The sequence below is a fragment of the Asterias rubens genome, chromosome 10 (genome assembly GCF_902459465.1).
Source record: "Asterias rubens chromosome 10, eAstRub1.3, whole genome shotgun sequence".
Classification (NCBI taxonomy): Eukaryota; Metazoa; Echinodermata; class Asteroidea; order Forcipulatida; family Asteriidae; genus Asterias; species Asterias rubens.
In genome coordinates, this window is record NC_047071.1 from 9,649,202 (window position 1) to 9,673,906 (window position 24,705).

Consider the following 24,705-nt stretch of genomic DNA (forward strand, 5'->3'; position numbering starts at 1 on the left):
TTCCTAAGCAGTAATTTGTGCTAAACAGCTTTAACAGCTTTATGAAATTGTGCCATGTTCTGTTAAAGCTTTACAAACCCCACCAACCCACCAATCCCCAAAATAAAAACTAAAAACTAAAAGTTAATTGATTGATTGATTTTAAATTGAGTGTTAATGAAAAGACCTTTTTAAAACCAGTGCTTGGTCTTAAGCTTGGGATTAGGTGCTGGTTTGCTGCCTTTTCCTTACAGAGCCCAAGCCGAATCTGTGGTTTCGAAAATGGCACAAGTCACCCTGGTTGCAAGATGCTTAGGAAAATATGTTGTTTTAGAATTCTTTGAGTTTTAGCTGTAGATGTTGTTTAATTCGAATATTTTAATAATTTGACACTGTGTTAAAAAATACACATGAATGTCAGGTTTTTGTAGAGAGTGAAAGCGTATGTCAAATTTAATTTGATTTAATTTGTAAAAGGGACACGTTGAAATCAAAAGGATTCCTTGTGTGTCGTCATCAAAAGTCACATTTATACAATTTTTCACTTTTATAAAACTTCTGTGGGCCCTAGTCTTGGTGCGAGACGTTTCTCGTTTTCCTTTCACGCACACCGCGGCCGATTCACCAACAGCGCCCGCACCGACTCACCTGGCTTAGTCCACTCACACGAGAAACGTCTTGCACAAAGACTATGTGGACCCACACTCAACTATTTACAAACTGAAGTGATGTTTGCAACTTTGCATGGTATGGGTCATTAGAAAAACTAAAGTAAAAATCTGGTCGATAAAACCATTTTGGGTGAAGTGTTATTTATGTCGGCCTGGTGAAGAAAATCAGACAATATTTTTTTCCACAAATAAAGAAATCCTGCTCATTGGTCTACTTCTCTAGTGCTTTGGATACTGTTTCCTAAAGCTTCTTGGAATCTATAACCCCAGGGGTTACCAGTACACAGTACAAATGCCATCATTTCAACATATCTTTGAATTTGTATCCAAGTTTCAGACTTTTTCGTTAGTAATGACTCGCACCCCTGGTTTACTAATCAAGTTTGTTTTCAATTGACCTGTCAGAAGTCAAGGTTTAGGAGCAGACTAAGGAAACTTTGACTGGTAATCTACAGGAACAATCATTATCTTCTTGTAATTATATATAAATAATGGAAATAAGAAAGCGTTTTACTTATCAGTAAAAGCTGACTAATCCACTCCAGGATTTTATAAAGTCTTTCTGTCCAGACTTACTTATAATTTTATGCAATGATTTATTTATGATACAATTTCTGTTATAAGTCTCAAGCGGTGTTTGAGATGGTAATTTTGACTTAACTTGGAGTCATATAATTATGATAAAGATTCAATGTGTTTTAGGTCTGGTTTTTCACTTGCTGTTTGCTAATAAAATACAGTTGAAGTCAGTCAATACTTTGAATGAAAATACTCAAAGAATTCCGATGCCGTCAATTAACGATAATATGAGTTTCTAATAATAAGGGAATCAATGTGTGGTGAAGAGGTTTTCCACTAGTGATTTAAACCCAACGAGGCCTGGTTCTTGATAATTTTACCGAGACGAAGTCGGTCAAAACAATCAACACTTTTTGGTCAAAAGTAAAATAAATGCAAAAATTATAATTTGTCAATGATTTCTTTCAACACAACACCCTTCCCAGCTATGAAATGGTAAGGCCCAGTCAAGGCCCTCGGGTAAACAACTCCTTAAAAGGGAATGCTGTGCGCACCGCGCGTATCTTGTGATGTGGCACAACTGTCTCGGCCGTTGCTCTCGACCAATAGGAATGAATAAACTGTCCTATAAGCACAGGTGCAAGCTCGCGTGTTACGCCCATGTTTGAACACTTTTTACTGGTCATAAACAAAGGTTTATACACACCCACTTGATGCGCTCTCCACCAATAGGAATAGCGAAACTGTCTGAGGTATTTATGAATTTGAAATAATCGAAAAGAAGGGGGAAAACCAACCAGCTGGGTTCAAGTGTTTGTCACCTAACAGTCGGAAACATAAACGTTTGTATGGGGGTTTTAAAGTTTTACGTAAATACATGCAGGTGTCATTTTTCTCGATAAAGTGTTTTGTGAAAGAGTGATACGAAATTTAAAATTTTAAACTTCTCGTTTGAGCGGAAAGACAAGGTCAAATTTTGTTCATTTGTGAAACGTTTAATCAGTTTTCAATGACCTTTCCGAGTACCTATAGTTTGTCAAAATATTAATAGTTACTGGCGGTAAATGCGTTCAAGATTTTCTTGCACTTAAAGACTGATTTAGCTTAGAACTGATGATTGGTATTTCAGGGGTGATGTCACTGAGTGGGCGGTTAAAGATGTTGCCTGGGCTTAGAGAGTTGGGACGGAAATCCCCCCCCCCCCCCCCCCCCTCCTCCCCCACCACCCCTATCCCATGGTCTGCTGACTGTCTAATTAAATGAATAAGTAATATGAAATGGGGCAAACGGCTCAAGAGAACATGTTTCAACACTTGTGGGTGATTCACGTTTATGCAGGTCAATAGAGTTATGGTGAATGTCAGTGTTAGTTTGAGGGTGGGTGAAGAAATATTAATCAAACTGGTTATTATTTTGAATTTTCAGACTACTTGAGCCGGGTAAGAAAATAATACGAATGGCAATGCTGTGAACTGACCTTCAAGACGACGTATTTGGAAGTAGAATAATGTGTGACATGCATGTGTCAAAAGAGCAAACCGAAGAAACATGTACATATAAAGTGTTTCTATCTTTATTGGGAAAAATATGCACCAACTGTAGATGGGGTGAATGAAGATACTGGAGGGATTGGTCGAGATTTTGAATGTGGGTGGAGGAATTTCAACGAGACTGGAGGAGGGCAATACTTTAATATGGCGAGAGGGGGGGGGGGTTGTAGGTGAGTCTAGAGGGGTTTGAAGGTTGGGAAGGGGGACTTAAAGATGGCGAGTAGGGGAGGGAATTGTATGTGAGTAGAGGGATTGGAAATGGGTGGAAGAGGGGTTTGAAGATTGTGAGGGGGGGGGGGGGGGGGGCACTGAAGACGGAGACGAGGGATTTGAAGGTGGGGAAGGGGGAGACGTTAAGAGGGCAGGGAATTGTAGGTGAGGGGAGGGATTGGAAGGTGGGTGGGGAGGGGTTTGAATGTGAGGAAGGGGAGGGCACTGAAGACAGTTGGTTGACGAGGGAGGCGACAAGGATGATTTGAGGTGGGTAGAGGAGGGGTTTGATTGTGGGGAAGGGGATGGCACTGAAGACGGTTGGTAGACGAGGGATTTTAAGGTGGGTAGAGGGATTCGAAGGGGCTTCTCGGGTATAAGGAGGGATTTAAAAGTGGACAGGATGGGTTTGCAAAGTTGGTAAAGGGGTATTCAAGTTGATGTCGATGTGGAGGGATTTGAGTGGGTTTGGTAGACTGAAGGGCTGGGGGTGGCCATGAAGTCAACAGGGATGGATTGATGGTACACATAATAAGGATTGGAAGGTAAAACAAACGAGGAATGAATCAAGAATCAAGCCTGTATACGTCACAGTCTTACCCTGACCTTAACAACACTATTCAACAACCTTCAGCCAAAGAGTTGTCTCAAAAAGGAAAATAAAAAGTCAAGGTTTTATACTCGTGTCCTGCAATACATTATTTCTATCAGTCCTTCAAACGTAATTTGGGGCGTTGGCGGAAGTCATTGACTGAGTTCTGTAAAAACAAGAAGGTCAATGTTGGACCACGACCCTCTTGCAACGAGACGGGAAGTTCACCGAGCGGGCGAGAATAGGCGTGCGGATGCAACAACACAGTGCTTCGTCGTCCAATGCCTCACGTTCCACTGCTCGTTTGTCTGATTTGTTTTTCCTATTACATGTATTCATTTCCTCGACAGTTTCAATCAAGATTAAGGAGATGATTTATAGCATCAAATGAGAGGTTTCCAACGTTAATTGCTGGATGTTTCTATACATCCATGCTTTTAACAGCCACAGAGGAGAACGTTTCCACATCTTTCTTCGGTTTGTTGAGAAAACATCTGTTATCGGCCTATGTAAAACAATGGAGGTAGAATTCTACCTCCATGGTAAAACGGAGGACCACAACATGTAGACCCCTATACTTGCTCTTGTTTTTTTTCGTACACTTGTTTTTAACTTTCACATTCAATGTCCCTGTGGTTTACTTCTTGGTTTTGTGGGTCATGAAGAACAACAAGTGGGACTCAAAACAGATGTCCTTTGTTTCCTCTCTACTAAACGAGTTGTGATTTTCTGAAAATAATCGGTTTTGGACTCAGCTCTACGCAGAAAGATTTCCCGCCAAGAAGAATAATAAGCTTTGAAACAAAGCAGTTTTGTTACGATGGTTGAAAAGGTTACACGGTCGCATGGATAGGAAGTACAACCACCTGCAAACATTTTGTCCCAAGGTAGTGCGGTGGGTTGGGATTTCCCAGTGACTGTAAGTGGAGGCAGTTGTTAAATAATACATGGAATCGCTTATGTTCTAGCCTCTTCTGTATTCTAGATCTCAGCATGAGGGCACATTTCTTCAACCATTGGTGTTTGGTGTAGAACCTTCCACCTCTCTGCATCGTTCTCTTTTCAATCCCAAAAATATGCGATGTTTGGGTTTGTTTGTTGACCGGAATTAACCTGTTTATGCTCGTTCATTATTATAGTTGCTCGATAAAATCAGGTTTTCTAAATTCAATATATCCGTGTTTCCAACAAATTTAGCGCAAGAGTTTCAGTCTTCCCTCCTTGGTGTGGGACGCATGGAGGTGTCGGTTTGCAACCTCTCACCAGAGAGCAACGGGGGTAAACACCTGTTACCACCCCTCTCGCATGGCGGGGGGCCTTGGGTTCAGTGTGTTCACCACCTATACGTAACATTGGGATTTCTTAACACATGTATTGATAACCTATTCAGAGCGAATGTGCTTGCCCATGGATGACCTGATGGTAACCCCTCATCCACATTTTGCTCAGGGACCCTACAGCGTGCGGCGAGACACCCATGTGACAGCTGGGAATTTAACCCGTAAAACATGCTGGATGACAGCCGCATGCACAACGTTAATTGTCTCGTATCATCAGTGTAGCGTAGCGGTGGGTTGCAACAGCGCCACTGAACACTCATTATGTAAACCTACAACCCCTCGTGTAAATATTTCCCCTCATGAAATTGTGCCTGTAGCTTGATCCCCACCCCTTCAGTTGATCGGTGTCACCGACGAAGGCGCACACAGGAGGTCCCCAGTCCCCCGTGGTCTTTGACAAATTCACGGCGCACGCGTTTCGCCTCTGCTACCCAGTTTGGAGGAACTGTACGGACTCCTACTCAACACACATGATGAGCACTTACAGCCTGTCATCTCAGTTATCTTTAACAGTCACACAACATCCATATTAACGGGTTGTGGACAATTGATCAAGGACTTTAGTTACTGAATGAGTATCGCTTCACACCGTCCCAGAATGACACAGTTACAGAAGCTGATCTTCTCACCACAGCTTACTGTGTTTCAACACAGGCAGTGGACTTTAAGTGGCTCCCTGCAAATTATTTTCTGTTTGATGACAATCTTCGGAAGGCGTGGAACTGCAACACAAGAGCTTGGGTAAGTAATCAATCTTACCAAACCCACACACAAACAGCGAGCACGTGAGATTTCTGAATGACCTAGATAGCAGAATCGTATTTGGAATAACTCCAGAAACCAATTTTAAAAAGTCAGAAGACATCTCAAAGATCTTGACATTGCTATTTTAAAGTCAAGGCTTGTGAACCAAAATGAAGGCACTTACGTTCCTTTCAGTAAAGTAAAGTAATGCGAAACTCGTAACTTATTTCCATCGATTGTACTTTACTGTTTTCTATTTCTACCTCCAATAAAGGGAAGGTACACTATTGGTAATTGTGAAAGACCAGTGTTCTCACTTGGTGTACATGCATACAATAACAAACCTGTGAACATTTGAGCTCAATTGATCATTGGAGTTGGGAGATAATAATACAAATAATATAATAATTGTACATTCAGGTGTTAAAAAAATATGTTAACTTTCAGCTGATAGAAAGTTTCCCGTCACTCACACTATGCGCTCTTCTTATTTCCCCGGTAAACTTTCCCATCAGATAAAATGTATTTTTAGTGCTGTACTTTTTTTCAGATGCACAATTTGAAGAAGGTATCGTTTTACAAGGCGGTCTCCCCGACCACCGCCTTATACCCCCAAATTGGCGAACCCCGGAGTAACAGCTGCGATGCACATTGGGTGCTGTAGCGTAATTGTTACGTACCTTGTCAATGGACCCTAGATGCAACCCCAGTGTCAAAAGTCAGCACCGCGTTTTCTTTAGATCTCGCGGAGAGATGGGATAAAGGATCTGTTCTGCATCAGGGAAACAAATTACGGGACCAATTTAAGAAAACTTCCGCTTTGAATTAGAAATGAACCAATCAGAAATGTGTCTGTAACAAAACCCAAATTGGGTCCAATAATCTGTTAACTGTGTTATGTGCACGCATCACCAGTACGAGATTGCTGCCGATTTTTGACTTGCGGTAGACCCCCTTTTCACATAAAGACACTGAACACTATTGGTAACTGTCAAAGACCGCAGTCATCTCACTTGGTGTATCTCAACATATGCATAAAATAACAAACCTGTGAAAATTTGAGCTCAATATTGGTCGTCGAAGTTGCGAGATAATAATAATAAGAAAAAACAACCTTGTCACACCATGGAGCTATGCAGTTGTGTATTCAGATGTTGGATTTCGAGACCTCAAAATCTAATTCTGAGGTCTCGAAATCAAATTCGTTGAAAATAACTTCTTTCTCGAAAGCTATGTCACTTCAGAGGGAGCCGTTTCCCACAATGTTTTATACTATCAACCTCTCCCCATTACTCGGTACCAATTAAGTTTTTTTTCTAATAACTTTGTTGAGTAATTACCAATAGTGTCCACTGCCTTTAATTTCAAGAGCGGTGGTCGGGTTGGCGTAGTGGTATCTTTCCTCGCCTTCCACCTCTACCTAGGACCATAGAGTAAGAGGACCCTGGTTCGAGTCTCGCTGTCTATTAGGGGCACTAGGTTGATTGAGTGTTCAGTCCCTACCTGACTGTGCGGGTTTTCGCTGGAAATAATTATTTTGGGTTTTCCTCCCACAACCACATATAAAATTGGAACTTCCTTCTTTGTCTTCTCTTCCCATTGGGTTCTTGGCTAGTAGGCCTACAGTGATTAAGTTTGCTTTTCTGAGAGCCCTTGACTACACAAACAGAGTTAATGAAGTGAAAAGGGAGATTGGCGAGCTCTGGGGAGCTATGTGTGGGTGGCCGGGGATTGGGGTTTATTAGGGGGAAGAGAGAATGTTGTTAGCTAATCGAGCGTCGATGGTGTTATTTAAAGAAAAGGGTGGTGTGATTCGTCTGAATTTTCTTCTTTAGCCCCCTCTGATACGAGTCGGATGCACATTATTGAATGCACACTTATGGAACTGCCAGCCTAGAAGACTCCCACCAATCCCTGCAATCGGCCACTGCTGGTAAACGAGGGGCCACAGTCTCTGTTGAGTTTATTAGGGCATTGCCATAATACACGGGACTATTATTTTGCCGTCAACTTTTAGGCAACCAACTGCAGTGCATGCTGCATCATGACAATCACGAGCAATTTTCAGAAAATGCGTTGACGATCCCCAGGCATAGGGTCCGTTCGTTTAGCTTCCCTGGGTCGACCCTGGTGTGTGGCGGTTTTTTTCCCAAGACGAACGTGGGTAATTATCTGAACACGTTCGTCCTGGAAAAAGAAAACGCCACACACCGGGGTCGACCCGGGGAAGCTAAACGAACGCACCCAGTATAAAATGTGAACATTCAAATGTGAAAGGATTCTCTATGTGGAGAACGCCTGGAAACGGTTGCCTGTAAATTGCCTCTTGTGACCATGGAGACACGAGGCAACTTACATGCAACCGTTTCCAGGCGTTCTCCATGGAGAGAATCCTTATGGCAAAGGAGCGCGTGGACGGAAATATTATACTGTTCGATGTTCGATGTTTTGAACGGGGGAATAACTTGAAACCACTGACGCTTGATTAAGATGTTCCTTATTGCCGGAGGAAGGGAAGTGTTGTTTCTGAGAGCGGACAACAATCTAGACCAATGTCCTGATTGTGTCAACGATCTGTTGCAAAATATACCTCAAAGGCAGTGGACAGTTAGTCATTATTGTTAATTGTCAAAGACTAACCTTCACAGTTGGTGTATCTCAACATATGCATAAAATAACAGACATGTGAAAATCTGAGCTCAATCGGTCTTCGAACTTGCGAGATAATAATGAAAGAAACAAAACACTCTTAATTGTCACACGGAGTCGTCGAAGTTGTGTGCGTTTAGATGGTTGATTTCGAGACCTCAAGTTCTAAATCTGAGGTCTCGAAATCAAATTTGTGGAAAATTACTCCTTTCTCGAAAACTATGGCACTTCAGAGTGAGCCGTTTCTCACAATGTTTTATACTATCAACCTCTCCCCATTACTCGTCACCAAGAAGGGTTTATGCTAATAATTATTTCGAGTAACTAGCAATAGTGTCCAATGCCTTTAATCCGTGTTTGAAATGTTAGCTTAAACTTAAAGGGCCTGTATAAGTTTGGAAATGACCGTGAAAGCAAGGCGCGATAAAAACTCATTGGTGCAGCAGCTTTGTACAGTATAGGCCTATAATAACGCATTTTGTGAAACTTTTCACCTTGAAGTACGGCGGTTATGGAAAAAGAAAACAAATGATTTCCCTCCCAAATTGAATCTGATGAGCGTTACTGACAGTTACACTTCTCATATAATATGTATCCAAATCGCAGATTGTTCTTCCTGCGTGATGGACATAGCCGCTCCAGATTTTCCGCAAAATCTCAAAAACGCTACCACCTTTTGAAATAAAATATTCAAAATTGTTTTCTTATACAGTTGGATACATTTTGATTGGTAAAAAATATTGGTTTCTGACCTAATTTTTCATGACTTTTTGTCCAAGACAGGTTTCCCCTTGTGGTCATCTGACTCAATTAAATCCGGAAGTATACCACTTCCTGTAAGATTGTATAAACTAGTTCACAAAAAACCTCCGAATCCTATGGGGATGCCGAAAGAACGTCACGTGGCCTTTGGCCGAGGCTATTGTTGTTACCCCCACTGGCCCCGACCATCAGAGAAAAGTCAATGACCCCCGAGTGACCTGTATAGTGCGACTAGTGCCGAAGACTAGCCCGACTAGTCTGGTAGTAAATTGTGATAGCTGCCCACGCCTATCTTACAGAATTGAGAAGTTTTATTGGTCTCTTTAAAGTATGTTGTGTTACCACCAATAATGTACAATAACGCCAATGAACCAACAAGTAACCATTAACTGCTTCTCTTCGGCTAGGTGTACAAACTGTACATCAATGATTCGTGTGTAATAGAATAGCACCATTATAGTTCCTCATTGTTATTTGACCAATGCTGTTTTCTGATGGTTTATTGTTTTAGACAAGAGTGCCCGCCATCGAAAGTCATCACATCATCCTACGACTGTCGCAAATGGGACGGGAGCGTCGGAAGGTGTACAAAGTAGGTTTCCCTTTTTCAACGTTACCCGTTGGGCCCGGTTTGGGGTATATTTCACAGAATACTTAATTAATTCCTTAACCACATCCTCGTGGCATGGCCCAATTTCATAGAGCTGCTTAAAGAAAGTGGACACTATTGGTAATTGTCAAACACAAGTCTTCTCACAAAGTTGGTGTATCTCAACATATGCATTAAATAAAAAACCTGTGTGAAAATTTGAGCTCATTTGGTCGTCGAAGTTGCGAGAAAATAATGAAAAAAGAAAAACACCCTTGTCACACGAAGTTGTGTGCGTTTAGATGGTTGATCTCGAGACCTCAACAATTATAAATCTGAGGTCTAGAAATCAAATTCGTGGAAAATAACTTCTTTCTCGAAAACTAGAGGGAGAGGGAGCCGTTTCTCACAATGTTTTATACCACCAACCTCTCCCAATTACTCGTCACCAAGCAGGGTTTTATGCTAATAATTATTTTGAGTAATTACCAATAGTGTCCACTGCCTTTAAGCAGAAAATATTGATTTACAATTTTTTGCTAGGCAGGATACCAGTCACAAACGGTACATCAAGGCAGTTTAGCTTGTAACCTATAGTTAGCATTGTTGTTGTGCTTTGCATCTTCTTGTGCCAAATTGCATCAAGTCTGTTAGTGGTAGCATATTTATTTTGCTTAAAGGCAGTGGACGCTATTGGGTATTGGCAAAGACTAGTCTTCACACTTGGTGTATCTCAACATATGCATAAAATAGCAAACCTGTGAAAATTTGAGCTCAATCGGTCGTCGAAGTTGCGAGATAATAATGAAACAAACAAATCCTTGTCACACGAAGTCGTGTGCGTTCAGGTTTTTTGATTTCGAGACCTCAAGTTCTAAACTTGAGGTCTTGAAATCAAATTCGTAGAAAATTACTTCTTTCTCGAAAACTATATAATTATGTCACTTCAGAGGGAGCCGTTTCTCACAATGTTTTATACCATCAACCTCTCTCCATTACTCGTCACCAATTAAGGTTTTATGATGATAATTATTTTGAGTAATTACCAATAGTGTCCACTGCCTTTAAGCAGAAAATATTGATTTACAATTTTTTGCTAGGCAGGATACCAGTCACAAAAGGTACATCAAGGCAGTTTAGCTTGTAACCTATAGTTAGCATTGTTGTTTGCATCTTCTTGTGCCAAATTGCACCAAGTCTGTTAGTGGTAGTATATTTATTTTGCTTAATACGGGATGGCCGTTAGCAGATTTTCTAATTCATTTGCACCGCCTGGGGCAGCACGTTGTGGGTGCCTACTAAACGTAACATAGCGTTGTGAAAGTGGACCGATAAGCTAGCAAACGGCAAGGTTACTTGCCGGTGATTAATATGCAAATAGACGAGTGGCGTATCAATGCCAAAACCATTGTGTAACAATTTCACTACGCTGTCAAATGTTATCTAACCGTTAACGAAATGCACTTTCTCTTATGTAAGTCTTTTCTAATAAAAACAACACCCTATTTTGCTTTTTATCGGCGAACAGATTTATGAATGGGCCCCAAGGAATGCATTATTAATATGTTTGCCTTCGAGTGCCCTGATCATATCTTTGGATTTCACAGTTGCGTGTGACCTTCATACACACCACGTCACCCATGTAACATCATTAGTAGGCGAAAAGTTCACCAAACCTTGAACAATTGAAAGAAAATCAACGGTTTAGAACCCCAAGCTCACGAAGAAATACAGGACACGCACGTCGTAAATTAAACGCACACCACTATCAATCATTGTGTAACGTGGAAGCAAAGTGTAGTCTTTTTAAAGGAACACGTTGCCGTGGATCGGTTGAGTTGGTCTTTGAAAAAGCGTTTGTAACCGTTTTTAATGCGTATGGGTAGAAAGACGTTTTAAAAGTAGAATACAATGATCCACACAAACATGCCTCGAAATTGCACGGTTTTCATTTAACCTCGTCGACTAACACGGTCGGCCATTTATGTGGGAGTCAATTTGTTGACTCCCATAAATGGCCGACCGTGTTAGTTCGCACAGTAAAAGAGAAACCACCCAATTTCGAGGCATGTTTGTGTGGATCATTGTATTCTACTTTTACAACATTATTTCCAACCATATGCATTTTATTAAAAAAAACGGTTACAAACGCTTTTTATAGACCAACTCGGCCGATCCAAGGCACGTGTTCCTTTAAAGCCTTTATAACCTCGGTCCTTTTGGTTGTTGCCACAGCCAATTCTCATTTCTCTTTTTAAAAGTCAAAGTTTCACGCTGTATTTGCAAAATGCTGTTAAAAAAAAAAAAAAAAAAAAAAAAAACAGTTTCGACTTGGGCTCTCTCTTTAAAGGGTCTGTTGTTATACGTTTGGTAATGACGCTTGAAATCAATGGCAATACAAACTGACTTGGGTTTGTATAACCTTGCATCGAGGGAGGAACCCTGTGTAATACAGACTTGATCCATTATTGTCGTCTGCAAACGTTGCAGACTGCCAACTAATCGCAGAGAATAGCCCGTACAATTAAAGGAACACGTTGCCTTGGATCGGACGAGTTGGTCTATAAAAAGCGTTTGAAACAGTTTGTTATGAATTGCATATGGTTAGAAAGATGCTTTAAAAGTAGAATATAATGATCCACACAAGGTATCACTCAAAATTGCACAGTTTTCATTTTACGTCGCGAACTAACACGGTCAGCCATTTATGGGAGTCAACAACTTGACTCCCATAAATGGCCGACGGTGTTAGACGACGAGGTAAAAAGAAAACCACGCAGTTTCGAGGCATATTTTGTGAAGATCATTGTATTCTACTTTTACAACATCTTTCTAACCATTTCGAGTTTATATCAAACGGTTACAGAACGCTTTTCAAAGACCAACTCGACCGAACCAAGGCAACGTGTTCCTTTAATGTGCTTCCACGAAACAGGTGAATTTTCGGCTCAGCAGACCTCAAAGACTCTCGATACACGTTTTATTTTGACAATCCGTCAATAATGGTGTTTTCCTCCGCAGAAAAACATGTTGCTCTGGCTACCAGTTTGCTGATGGTCGCTGTGTTCTAATAGGTAAGAATGAGCAAGTGGAATGTTTTTTTTTTTGCCAACGGATCTTTAATCTCTAACTTATAAATTACACAACAACAACAACAACAAGACCATCAGCAACAACATCATCAACAACAACAACATCAGCCGCAGCAGCGGCATAAACAGCAGGCAGCAACAACATCCCCGTTAATAACAGCAACAAACAGCAACAGCCACAATAACAACAACAACAACAACAAGCACAGCAAAATAACCAAAAAACTTCAACCAAAACAACAACAGCAGCAGCAAGAACAATAACTGCAGGTGCTTTGATAGCAGCAACAACATCAGCCGCATCAGAAAAACAGCAACATGACCAACTGACAATAAGCATGACTGCCAACATCAACCAAGATAGCACCATAAACTTGTTTATGATTTTTTTTCTTTTTTTCTTTTTCGATAACTATTATTGCAGAATTTGATGTATGCGCAAGTGCACCATGCGAGCAGCGGTGCTCCGATGACTTTGGACGTGCCCATTGTACATGTTACCATGGATACGAACTGAATAAGGAAAAGTTCCGCATCCGAGAACATCCTTATTGTGAAGGTGAGGAATAAACTTCTCCATCAATATAAGTACTCTCATTTTGGCGTTGTCTTCCGTATTTGGTTATGTGCCTCGTCGCTTACCTTTTTCTTTACCATACCATAATGCTGAGTATTTTTATCTAGTTATGGTATACATTTTCCAGATTTTGCTTCGTCATCAATGTTGTTTAAGGCACTCCCTCTGTCGTTTCATGCGGCATCTTGCCTACCGTTACTTTTCTGTCACACCCAATATGCTGCTAGTTAAATTTACATGTCTCTTTGTCACAGTAATCCCTTAAAGGTAATTCAATTAGGATTCGAACCATCCTGTCACAGACAGAATGATCAACCATACAGGCCTAAAATAATGTAATAACGAACTTTTATGAACATTTTGGCTTAAAGGCAGTGGACACTATTGGTAACTGTCAAAGACTAGCCTTCTTAGTTGGTGTATCACAACATAATATGCATAAAATAACTAACCTGTGAAAATTTAAGCTCAATCGGTCATCAAAGTTGCGAGATAATAATGAAAGAAGAAAACACCCTTGTCACACGAAGTTGTGTGCGTTTAGATGGTTGATTTCGAGACCTCAAGTTCTAAACCTGAGGTCTCGAAATCAAATTCGTGAAAAATTACGTCTTTCTCGAAAACTATGGCACTTCAGAGGGAGCTGTTTCCCACAATGTTTTATACCACCAACCTCTCCCCATTACTCGTCACCAAGAAAGGTTTTATGCTAATAATTATTTTGAGTAATTACCAATAGTGTCCACTGCCTTTAATCCGTCGTTTTTTTTTCGTTTACCAATTCTATATTTAATCTTGGTGTCATCTTCCCCGCAGATGTCAACGAATGTAACAATAACAATGGAGGCTGCCATCATTTCTGTAATAATACCGCAGGGAGCTTTTATTGTTCTTGTCGTCATAGCTACCAAATAGGGGATGACGGGAAAACGTGTGCGTTGGCGGAAGCAGTAAATGGTTCAGGTAAGATATGCACAAGGAAAAAAACGATCCTTCGAGCAAATTGTGCCTACGTTTAAATCAAGTAACATTTACAGGTACGTGACACTATTGGTTATTACTCGAAATAATTATTAGCATAACAACTTGTAACCAGCAATGGAGAGCTGTTGATAGTATTGCCATTGTGAGAAACGGCTACCTCTGAAGTAATAGTTTTTCGAGAAAGAAGTAATTTTCAACTTAAACATTTGAATCTGATTTCGAGATCTCAGAATTAAATTTTTTGTCCCGAAATCAAGCATCTGAAAGCACACAACTTATGTGACAAGGGTTGTTTTTCTTCCAATTATTTATCACGCAACTTCGACGACCGACTGAGTTCAAGTTTTCACAAGTTTATTATGTTGTGCATGCTGTTATACACCAAGTGAGAAGACTGCCGTCGATTTCACAAAACTCTTAGACTAATCTTAGGACTTAGGACGAGTCCCAACCCTACACTGTAGCATGCAGACCTTAAGATAACTCGAGATAAGACGAGTCCTAACTCTTTGTGAAATCGACCCCTGGTCTTTGACAATGACCAATAGTGTCCAGTATCTTTAAAGTCACCTGGAAATATAATTTTTCTTCTTTCAAACATAAGAGTATATGTTTACGAACAATAAAACAATTTTTTTAGTAATTGTTTGTCACGATTTATATGTTTAAAAAATATATAAAGTTGTTTGGGGGCTGACTCCGCCTACCCCTTTTGTGACGTCAATCGAGGCAGACTTTGCCTGCAATGCGTATAGTAAACACACGTGCAAAGTACTTGTACGTCCAGGTCGTGAGTTGGTACGTTTCAAAAAGTGTTTTTCTGCATTCAGCAGCAATACACCTGGTCGGCTTTGCCGGAAAAAACCAAAACAATCTTTTTTTTGAAACGTACAAACTCACGACTTGGTCCGTACATGTACTTTGCAATTGTGTTTACTCTACGCATTACAGGCAAAGTCTGCCTCGATTGACGTCACGAACAGCGCCCTCTCGGGTCGGGGTCTACTCTTAAATTTGTAAATAACATAAGAACTGGTTTTTTAAAACCTTAGTTAACTTTTTATTCACATTCCACCCATCAAAACACATATATTAGTGACAAAAGCTTTATTTTGAAAAAATACCACTTCCAGGTGACTTTAAAGCAATTCGAGTAGTTTACGTCAATTTGTCAATATTTATTGTACGCTTTGAGTTCCCTTGTGTAGTGTATGATTATGATTCTGTAAATATCTGACAAACATAAAAATAATCTGTATTTATGAACGAAGTACTTAAAGGCAGTGGACACTATTGGTAATTTTCAAAGACTAGCCTTCAGAGTTGGTGTATCTCAACATATGCATAAAATAACAAACCTGTAAAAATTTGAGCTCAATCGGTCATCGAAGTTGCATTCAAGTAATAATGAAAGAAAACACACCCTTGTCACGCGAAGTTGTGTGCGTTTAGATGGTTGATTTCGAGACCTCAAGTTCTAAATCTGAGGTCTCGAAATCAAATTTATGGAAAATTACCTCTTTCTCGAAAACTACGTCACTTCAGAGGGAGCCGTTTCTCATCATGTTCATACCATCAACCTCTCCCCATTACTCGTCACCAAGAACGGTTTTATGCTAATAATTATTTTGAGTAATTACCAATAGTGTCCACTGCCTTTAATATGTATCTATTTCAAATGCCCTTTTCATTAACTAAAGAACAGCATTCGACGTAGAACTGCGGTAGTCACTTTACAACAGGAAGCAACATAACCAAACAACAAACATCAACAGAAATACACTTCGAAGCCAACGCCTTGGTTGCCAGTCCAGCAACTGTTCAATTATTGTTTAGCTATACTTGACTCATCAGAACCATCAGATTTTTTAGCTCAACGCATCGTTCCATTCCCAGTTTCGCTGAGTAAGGTTATCTTCCAAGGCATTTCAGCTGGAATTATTTCTCTGGAGAATTGGTACTGATATGAACTTTCAGATTGAAATTCACCAATAACTTCCATTTATGACAAATCCTGTTTCCAAAGTGGCTGGTTATTTAATTCGAATGAAGGATGCCATTTATAGCAAACTTATACACTGGAAAACTTGAATGAGAAGTGACAATTCCTTTCATTTCTTGTGTTTGATTTATGCACTTCCTCCTGAAAAAACAACTTATTAATTTCAATAATTTATTTTGCTCGTAAATTTATGATTAGTCATTTCTCTTTGACCCACGGCTGCCTGATTCAGATCACAAGAGAGACGCTGAACCGGATGGGCCATTCGCGAATGGGCGATGTTCCACCAGCTGCAATCAACTCCAGTCTTTCAAAGATTCCATATTGAAAGTACAAGCCAAGGTGCGAATGAATTCTCATTGTGGCCTAATGGGGTTGATTTCAATAAGGTCTGAGAATGATCTTATAGTAACATGAATCTTGATTGCTGAGCGAAGTGTAATACCATGATATCACAATAGAGGGCCCAATTTCATAGAGCAGCTTAAAGCCATTATACATTTTCGGTAAACAGTACTGTCCAAGTCCCACACTTCGTGTATCACAACTTTACAAACCTGTAACAATTTAGGCTCAATCGGTCATCGGAGTCGGGAGAAAGTAACGGGAAAACCCACTCTTGTTTCCGCACGTTTCGCCGTGTCATGACATTGTGTTTAAAATAAATCCGTAATTCTTGCTATCGAGAATTGATATTGTTATAATGTTTTCTCAAAAAGTAAAGCATTTCATGGAATAATATTTCAAGAGAAGTCCTTCACCATTACCTTCTGTAAACCCTGTAAATTAATTGTGAATCTGTGACTTTTTTTTTCTGTACCGAAAGTGTATAACGGCTTTAAACACCCAGGAAACATTGCTTAAAACGTTTCTGCTAAGCAATACTAAGCAGGATACCAATCACAGATTTTACTTGTGGTAACTTTATTCTGGTAAGCATAATTTTGTTTGTGCTTATAGCTATTTTTGTTGTGCTTAAAAGTAGCTCTATGTTATTGGGTCCTGTATACATTGTGGCGATTATGGTCTGTGTAATAGATCCCTTGCATGACGTCACACTCTCAAACAGCGCCCTCTGTGAGACAACGGGAGACGGGTAAATGAACGATGTGTTCTCGGTGCGTAAAAACGTGCGCGTACAGCAGTGTGGCATACATTATGGAAGGGGTCTGTTGCAGTTTATAATAGTATGTTTTAAAAATACAAAAACAATTGAAGACTGTCTTCTCTCATTTCGATGTTATGACATTCTGAGAAATTTGCTCCGAGATCCCGAAGTCCTAAATTGGGACCTTGCTATGTTCACTTATCCAGTCTTCTTTTGCACCTCTTTCTGAAATATGCTGGGCATAATTAATAGATGAAGGGCATGCCCCTATTTAGACAAGCCTTTTATCGAATTCATGTACTATAGGTTTTCTCGGTCAAAATTTCGAAAAAAGAGCAGCCAATTTAACCATCAAGCTATATTCTATTTCGCGCGAAATCGAATGCTACTGAAAAGGGTAATTCGATTTCGTTTTATGATTAGTCAAGTATAATGTTGCGTCATTCGATTTAATAAAATATTCATTCAAATTAGCAACTCATTAAAGCAGTATTCAAATTCACAGACCCCTCTTGAGGCGTGTGTGTCACAAAAAAGAATGTTGATACGCTAAATTGAACAGAGTGCTAAAGGAATTTGTCCCGACTCAAAACGAAATTGAATGGCCAAATTCTAAATTTGAAACGCAGTAACAACTGGAGAGGCAAAACAAAACAGCTTTAGTTCGAACGCATGAAAATGAAAATGACTGCTAATTTGCCGAATTTGACCGAGAAAACCTATATCATAGGGTTTGGATAAGCCTTTCCTGTTCTGTATCTATCTCCAACCGAATTTTCAAGACTCATGATGAATCTTGTTTGTTCATGTATTATGCATAGATTGCCGTTTTAGAAGGCAGATTACCTCAACCTCCCACTCTATCCAGTGAAGTACTTCTACATGTTAACAGTAATCAGCAGATGCCTCTACAGCCCAGTCAGAGGGCCAAGGGAGAGAAAGGCGAACCAGGAGCAGGCATGCCCGGCCCTAAGGGTTTGCCCGGTTTACCCGGTAGACCTGGTGCGAAGGGTGACAGAGGAGCACGGGGGTTACACGGCACTCACGGCCCGCCTGGTCTAACTGGAGCTCCCGGTAGACATGGAGCCCCGGGCTCTTTGGGTCCCCGGGGAGCGGTTGGACACAAGGGGGACACGGGTCCGCTGGGACCCCGTGGTTTCAACGGGAGACTCGGTCAGACAGGTCTACCGGGATCTAAAGGGGACAAAGGGTCATGCGTCGTCGCGAGAGGAAGGGGATTTATTGAATCATCAGCGGAAGGACCTAAGGGTGACAAGGGGGAAATTGGTGAACCCGGTCCGATGGGACTGATGGGCTCGAGGGGACTGACCGGGAAGAAGGGAGACTTTGGACCGCCGGGACCTCCAGGGCCTCCGGGGCTGTTGATGGTTGGTGAAGCAAACTTGACCGTGGATGAGCTAAGTCGCCGATGGGTAACGGTAAGGATGAACGTAAATAACTTGAACTCAACAGAATCCAGTGACATTCAAAACTGTTTTGTAACGTTAGTTCGTTCTCTGTACAAAACCATTTTCGAAACAGTATTGACCATTGTTTGCTTATTATGTCAGAGCTAAGAAATCCACCTAGTTCATCACAATTACAGTGATTTTTTTTAAACGTTAATCAGCAAGTTGATTCACACAAAATCTTTCGATTCCATCATCAGTTTAATCTATTGAAGCAAAAATCGTACTTTACACATTTTGCTCAATGTTCAATATTTTGCAGGGTCCAAGAGGAGCGACTGGTTCAAGGGTAAGTGATATTTTATGATGGAAATTTGTATTCTTTTATTTGTTTCAAAAGTGGCATTACAAAGCTGCTTGTCATGTGCACGGAAGAATGGGCATCGGGTTCCACTCCTTTATTCAAGGCACACAAAGTACCTTTTCAGTAACAAGAGGCCAGAACAATCAATGGCGCCGGACGAAATAACGTGGCACTGTTGCATTTTGCTATAATTACCGACAAAGACACGGTTTTCACAGTCCCATGCAGAATTTAAACTTGCTATGATGACTGATCAATGGCAGAAAACTAATCAATTTTTCACACTCGGTTTTCTTGAAGGCCATAATTTGTTGCTTTTAAGACACTGGACACTATTGGTAATTGTCAAATACCAGTCTTCTCACTTGCTGTATCTCAACATATGCATAAAATAACAAACCTGTGCAAATTTGAGCTCAATCGGTCATCGAAGTTGCGAGATAATAATGAAAGAAAAAACACCCTTGTCACACGAGGTTGTGTGCTTTTGGATGCTTGATTTCGACACCTCAAACTCTAAATCTGAGGTCTCGAAATCAAATTCGTGGAATATTACTTCTTTCTCGAAAACTATTTAACTTCAGAGGGAGCCGTTTCTCACAATGTTTTATACTATCAACGTCTCCCCATTACTCGATACCAAGTAAGGTTTTATGCTAATAATTATTTCGAGTAATTACCAAGTGCGTCGCCCTTTCTCATCGACTTTGCGTTTTGTTGTCGTCATTCAGTATACCGTGCACACGACGACTAACTGTGGCCAGACAACTGGAACCAGTCCCACCAGCCCTTCTACAATATTATCGCTACCCAAAACAACAAACCCTTAGTGCCCTTTTTGAAACTTCCATTTTTTTTTTCCTTTTTAGGGTGAAACTGGCGTACCAGGAGTCCGGGGAGAAAAGGTAAGAAACGTTGTATACCGTAATTCTTATATTATTATGGGCACATGACGCTCAAATAACTCCACTGGTCTAAGCCCTTCGGATTACAAACCGAAACTGGTTCTTGCTTTTGAAGCCATTGAACACTTTCTGAACAGAACAACAATTAAAAGTTCACAGATTTACAAATAACTTACAGGGTTAACAGAAGGTAATGGTGAAAGACTTCCCTTGAATATTATTCCATGAAATGCTTTACTTTTTGAGAGAACATAAAAACAATTATCAATTCTCGATATCGAGAATAACGGATTTACACGGCGAAACGTGCTGAAACCAAGGGTGGGTTTTCCCGTTATTTTCTGCCGACTCCGATGATCGATTGAGCCTAAATTTTCACAGGTTTGTTATTTTATATATAAGTTGTGATACACGAAGTGTGGGCCTCTGGGCAATACTTTTTACCGATGTTGTGCAATTGCTTTAAGCCAACCAAATCCGATGGTACCCACGTCAGTGCAATGACGTCCCATCTTGAGACTTCACCCAACTGACGGTCTCACTACAAACAGTTGTTGATCACTACTGCGATAACACGCGCCTGTTTAATTAAGAACATAATTGATACCAGAGCGAATCAAGTTCAATGTGTATTGCATTGTGGAGTTTTTGGAAGAATACATAATATCCTGTCTATCACCAACATCCCCTGTGTAAATTTCATGCGTGGATATAGTTTACAATTTTGATCACAAACACATAATGCTTGGGACTGTTAATGTTTAGTGGCCGTCATCCTGTACTTATTTTTTATTTCTTTAGCTAAAGAAAAATAAACTGGTTGTTTGGATATTATTTTCTTCTACATAATAGAAGTTAGTATTACACACGGAAATAATTGTTGGGGCTATTTGCCTTGTGTGCAGATTATAAAAAGTCAGCTTTCGGCTAAAATAAAATATCAAAATGTTTCAAGCCATTGTCAATCATAATCAACCAACCTTATTTGTTGACTTGTTTTGCCCATTGGTTTACCTTAACATCTGTATCTTATCTATATCTTATGAATTTTGGTTTTACCCATTAAAGGAACACGTTGCCTTGGATCGGACGAGTTGGTCTATAAAAAGCGTTTGTAACCGTTTGTTATGAAATGCATATGGTTAGAAAGATATTTTAAAAGTAGAATATAATGATCCACACAAGTATCACTCAAAATTGCACGGTTTTCCTTTTACATCGCGAACTAACACTGTCGGCCATTTATGGGAGTCAAAAATTTGACTCCCATAAATGGCCGACCATGTTAGTCGACGTGGTAAAAAGAAAACCACGCAATTTCGAGGCATATTTGTGTAGATCATTGTATTCTACTTTTACAACATCTTTCTACCCATATGCATTTTATAACAAACGGTTACAGAACGCTTTTCAAAGACCAACTCGACCGATCCAAGGCAACGTGTTCCTTTAATAATAACAATAATTTATATTTAGGCCTATAGCGTCTATTAAAATTATAAAGCTATCTCTAAGGCTATATACACCGATGTGTGCTAGCACTGTACTCAGTACTTTCCCGATATCTCTGTGAGGAGAAAAATCACAGGGTTCGGGTTGGATTTGAACCCACGACCTTTGCAATTTTATATGCAGTGTCTCACCAACTAGACCACCGATATTATAGAGGCAGTTGGAATCCTATATTTAGCAGCGGTCATCTACCGTAACAATGATGGAAATTTGCATCGGGGTTAAAGACACTGGACACTATTGGTAATATTGTCATAGACTAGTCTTCACAACAGTATACATGAAATAACAAACCTGTGAAAATTAGAGCTCAATCGGTAGTCGAAGTAGCAAGATAATAATGAAAGAAAAAAACACCCTTGTCACACGAAGTTGTGTGCTTTCAGATGCTGGATTTGGAGACCTCAAAATTCTAAATCTGAGGTCTCGAAATCAAATAAACTATGTTACTTCGGTGGGAGACGTTTCTCACAGTGTGTTTTACTGTCAACAGCTCCCCATTACTCGTTACCAAGTAAGGTTTTATTCTAATAATTCTTTTGAGTAATTACCAATAGTGTCCACACTGCCTATATTAATTTTGGTTTTACCCATATTATACCGTTTTTCTTTGTCTTCTTCACAAAACAAATTACAGGGTGACTCAGGATCAAGTGAGCTTGTCCTTCTCATTATAGCCGAGATGAAAAAAGACATTATCAAACTTCAGAAACGTCTCTTCCAACAAGAAAATGCGATCACTTCGTCTAATAACAACGCTAGCTCATCAAGCGCCCGCAACGGCTCAAACTCGGCAGATGACGTCGTTGCCAACGATCACAATCAGCAACTGACTTTTACCAGTAGTTCTTACTCTGAGGAGGGGTCAGGAAACTAGACCTTTATATTTCCGAAACTTCGTTAAAGGTGTGGGAAGAGGGTTTTCTCACAATGTTTTATACTATCAACCTCTTCCCATTACTCGTTACCGAGTGGGGTTTTATGCTGATAATTATTTTGAGTAATTACCAATAGTGTCCACTGCCTTTAAATAAATCATTGCACCGTCTTCACTGAGGTACCGTTGCATCCACAACGAAAGTCAACCTCAGTACCCATCTTTCTCTCTAAGACTTGTCAGCCATTTGGTACTTTGCAAGAGTGTTATGACGGACATGCACAAAACGAGTGGTTTTCACTCTTCACAAATAGACCGTTCCATTAGGCTCCACCCGCGACGCACGTGTGAGCAAGAACACGTGAGACTCTCTAATGCCTTTCTGCCATTGATCTGTACGTAGTACTATTACACAAAATATTGACTGCTTCGAGTGCTATGGTTAAAACTATGACTCCCGAGGTGATCCACGGAGCGTTCTATTTAATAGAATAGAACGCTCCGGGGATCACCGAGGGAGTTGTTTTAACCATTGCACGAGTAAAAGCAGTCAATATTTGTTTTATAACACCCCAAACATTTCTAAACACTGTATGTACTATTATTGTTAAGTTACAGACCTGAATGCTACAATCCACGGACGTTGCGAATGCAGATTGCAAAAACTTTTAATGTGCTGCATGTAGTGTCGTGCAATCCGAAATGGTTACAGACTATTAATTCATTATCCTTGACACGCCTCTCTTAATATTTATGCATGACGTCATAATTCTTACCCAAAATGAGGCTATGGGCGCACGTTCCCCATCACTTGCAGTGGCTGCGCCCATCGCCTCGTTTTGAGTTAGCATTGTGACGTACCTCATGCATAAGTATTAAGAGAGGCGTATAGTATACAAATATTGACTGCTTCGAGTGCTATGGTTAAAACTATGACGCTCCGGGGATCACCGAGGGAGTCATAGTTTTAACCATTGCACGAGTAAAAGCAGTCAATATTTGTTTTATAACACCCCAAACATTTCTAAATACTGTACTATTATTATTAAGTTACATACCTGAATGCTACAATCCACGGACGACGCAAATACAGATTGCAAAAACTTTTACTGTGCTGCATTTAGTGTCGTGCAATCCGAAATGGTTACAGACTATTAATTTATCATCCTCGTACACGCAACGGACGTCTGGGTACTGCACGACGTGTGCTAGTCTTCAGACTAGCGCACGGCAAACCGACGCACTATATCACACGGCCGTCGTCTAGCAAAACTAAGACATGTCATGTGACGCGCTCTAAACCAATGAAAAGGCAGAATATTGGTAAGGGGTGTTATAAAGCTATAGTATAGCTCTATGGTCAATACGCAATGGGGCGGAGCTGTATGGATCGGTCTATTACGAATAGGGTTGTTACCATTTTTACCAATAGTGTCTAGTGTCTTTAACCGGAAATTGGTCAAGCTTTTTGGCCAGGAATCCGGGTAAATTTGTGGGTTACTATCGCTTTTGTAGGCCTAACTTCTCGATTTGGCCGTCAGAAACGGGTATTGAGTTATGAAGTGACGGTTCCGGTTAGTTGTAGGCCTTCATTTTATTATATTCACAATGAATAGCAGTGTACTCTTCTTAAAACTCTCGTTAGAATTTATCCGGATTCTGGCCGGGACCCGACCTGATCCCATTCAAGGGTCAGAACGACCCAAAATCTGTGTCAAAGGGATCATCCGAAACTATGTCAAACCGTCCAAAAATTTGGAAGTAAAAGTCATATTAATTTCAAATTCTATTATTTCAGGGTGAGCTTGACCCGTATTGGGTCAGACGTGTCCACTGAGAACCTGAAATCTGGTCAATTCTGAAGAAAAGTATCGCTTAACATAAACAGCTTACCAGCCAAAAATACATTAGGTTTTATTGTTGTGAATGGTGCCCCCACTGGATGTTTGCTAAGCACAGCAAATCGTCTAGCTGTGTTTTGCTTAATAGCTTTATGAAGATGGGCCCAGGGCGTTGATCAAGTGTGCTAGAGAGAATGCTAGAGAGAACTTTGTCGCCCAAGTTTGAAGATGATGTTCCCATTGTTGGAATAATATTTCCGTTTTTGTGTAAAAAAATAATGTTTGAACTTCAACTAATAATTTGACCCTAACCAATTACTACAGCATTTATATTGATTTATCAGTTGAACGTTCTTCCAAAATAAAATTTCGCTTTCTAGAAGACAAATTAATTTGCGTTGATTTTTTAAGGAGTTGTTCCAAGTGTCA

At 40.3% G+C, this 24,705-nt stretch overlaps 1 protein-coding gene across 1 annotated transcript; it reads left to right on the top strand.

Moving 5' to 3' along the window:
• The first annotated feature begins 4,980 nt into the window (after positions 1 to 4,980).
• Positions 4,981 to 22,902, top strand: LOC117295253 (collagen and calcium-binding EGF domain-containing protein 1-like). The gene is made up of 10 exons (XM_033777797.1): positions 4,981 to 5,602; positions 9,528 to 9,608; positions 12,627 to 12,679; positions 13,122 to 13,256; positions 14,091 to 14,237; positions 16,493 to 16,602; positions 18,190 to 18,807; positions 19,100 to 19,126; positions 20,011 to 20,046; positions 22,196 to 22,902. The coding sequence occupies exons 1-10, from the start codon at positions 5,433 to 5,435 to the stop codon at positions 22,433 to 22,435; spliced, it is 1,617 nt and encodes a 538-aa protein (XP_033633688.1). The 5' UTR covers positions 4,981 to 5,432; the 3' UTR covers positions 22,436 to 22,902.
• The last annotated feature ends 1,803 nt before the right edge of the window (positions 22,903 to 24,705 follow it).

What these genes read in the sequence shown, in the direction of transcription:
- LOC117295253 (XM_033777797.1), top strand. Translation starts at nt 5,433, where the DNA reads ATGAGTATCGCTTCACACCGTCCCAGAATGACACAGTTACAGAAGCTG. An exon ending in TATTGAAAGTACAAGCCAAG is followed by an intron (nt 16,603 to 18,189) that starts GTGCGAATGAAT and finishes TATTATGCATAG; the next exon opens with ATTGCCGTTTTAGAAGGCAG. An exon ending in TAAGTCGCCGATGGGTAACG is followed by an intron (nt 18,808 to 19,099) that starts GTAAGGATGAAC and finishes AATATTTTGCAG; the next exon opens with GGTCCAAGAGGAGCGACTGG.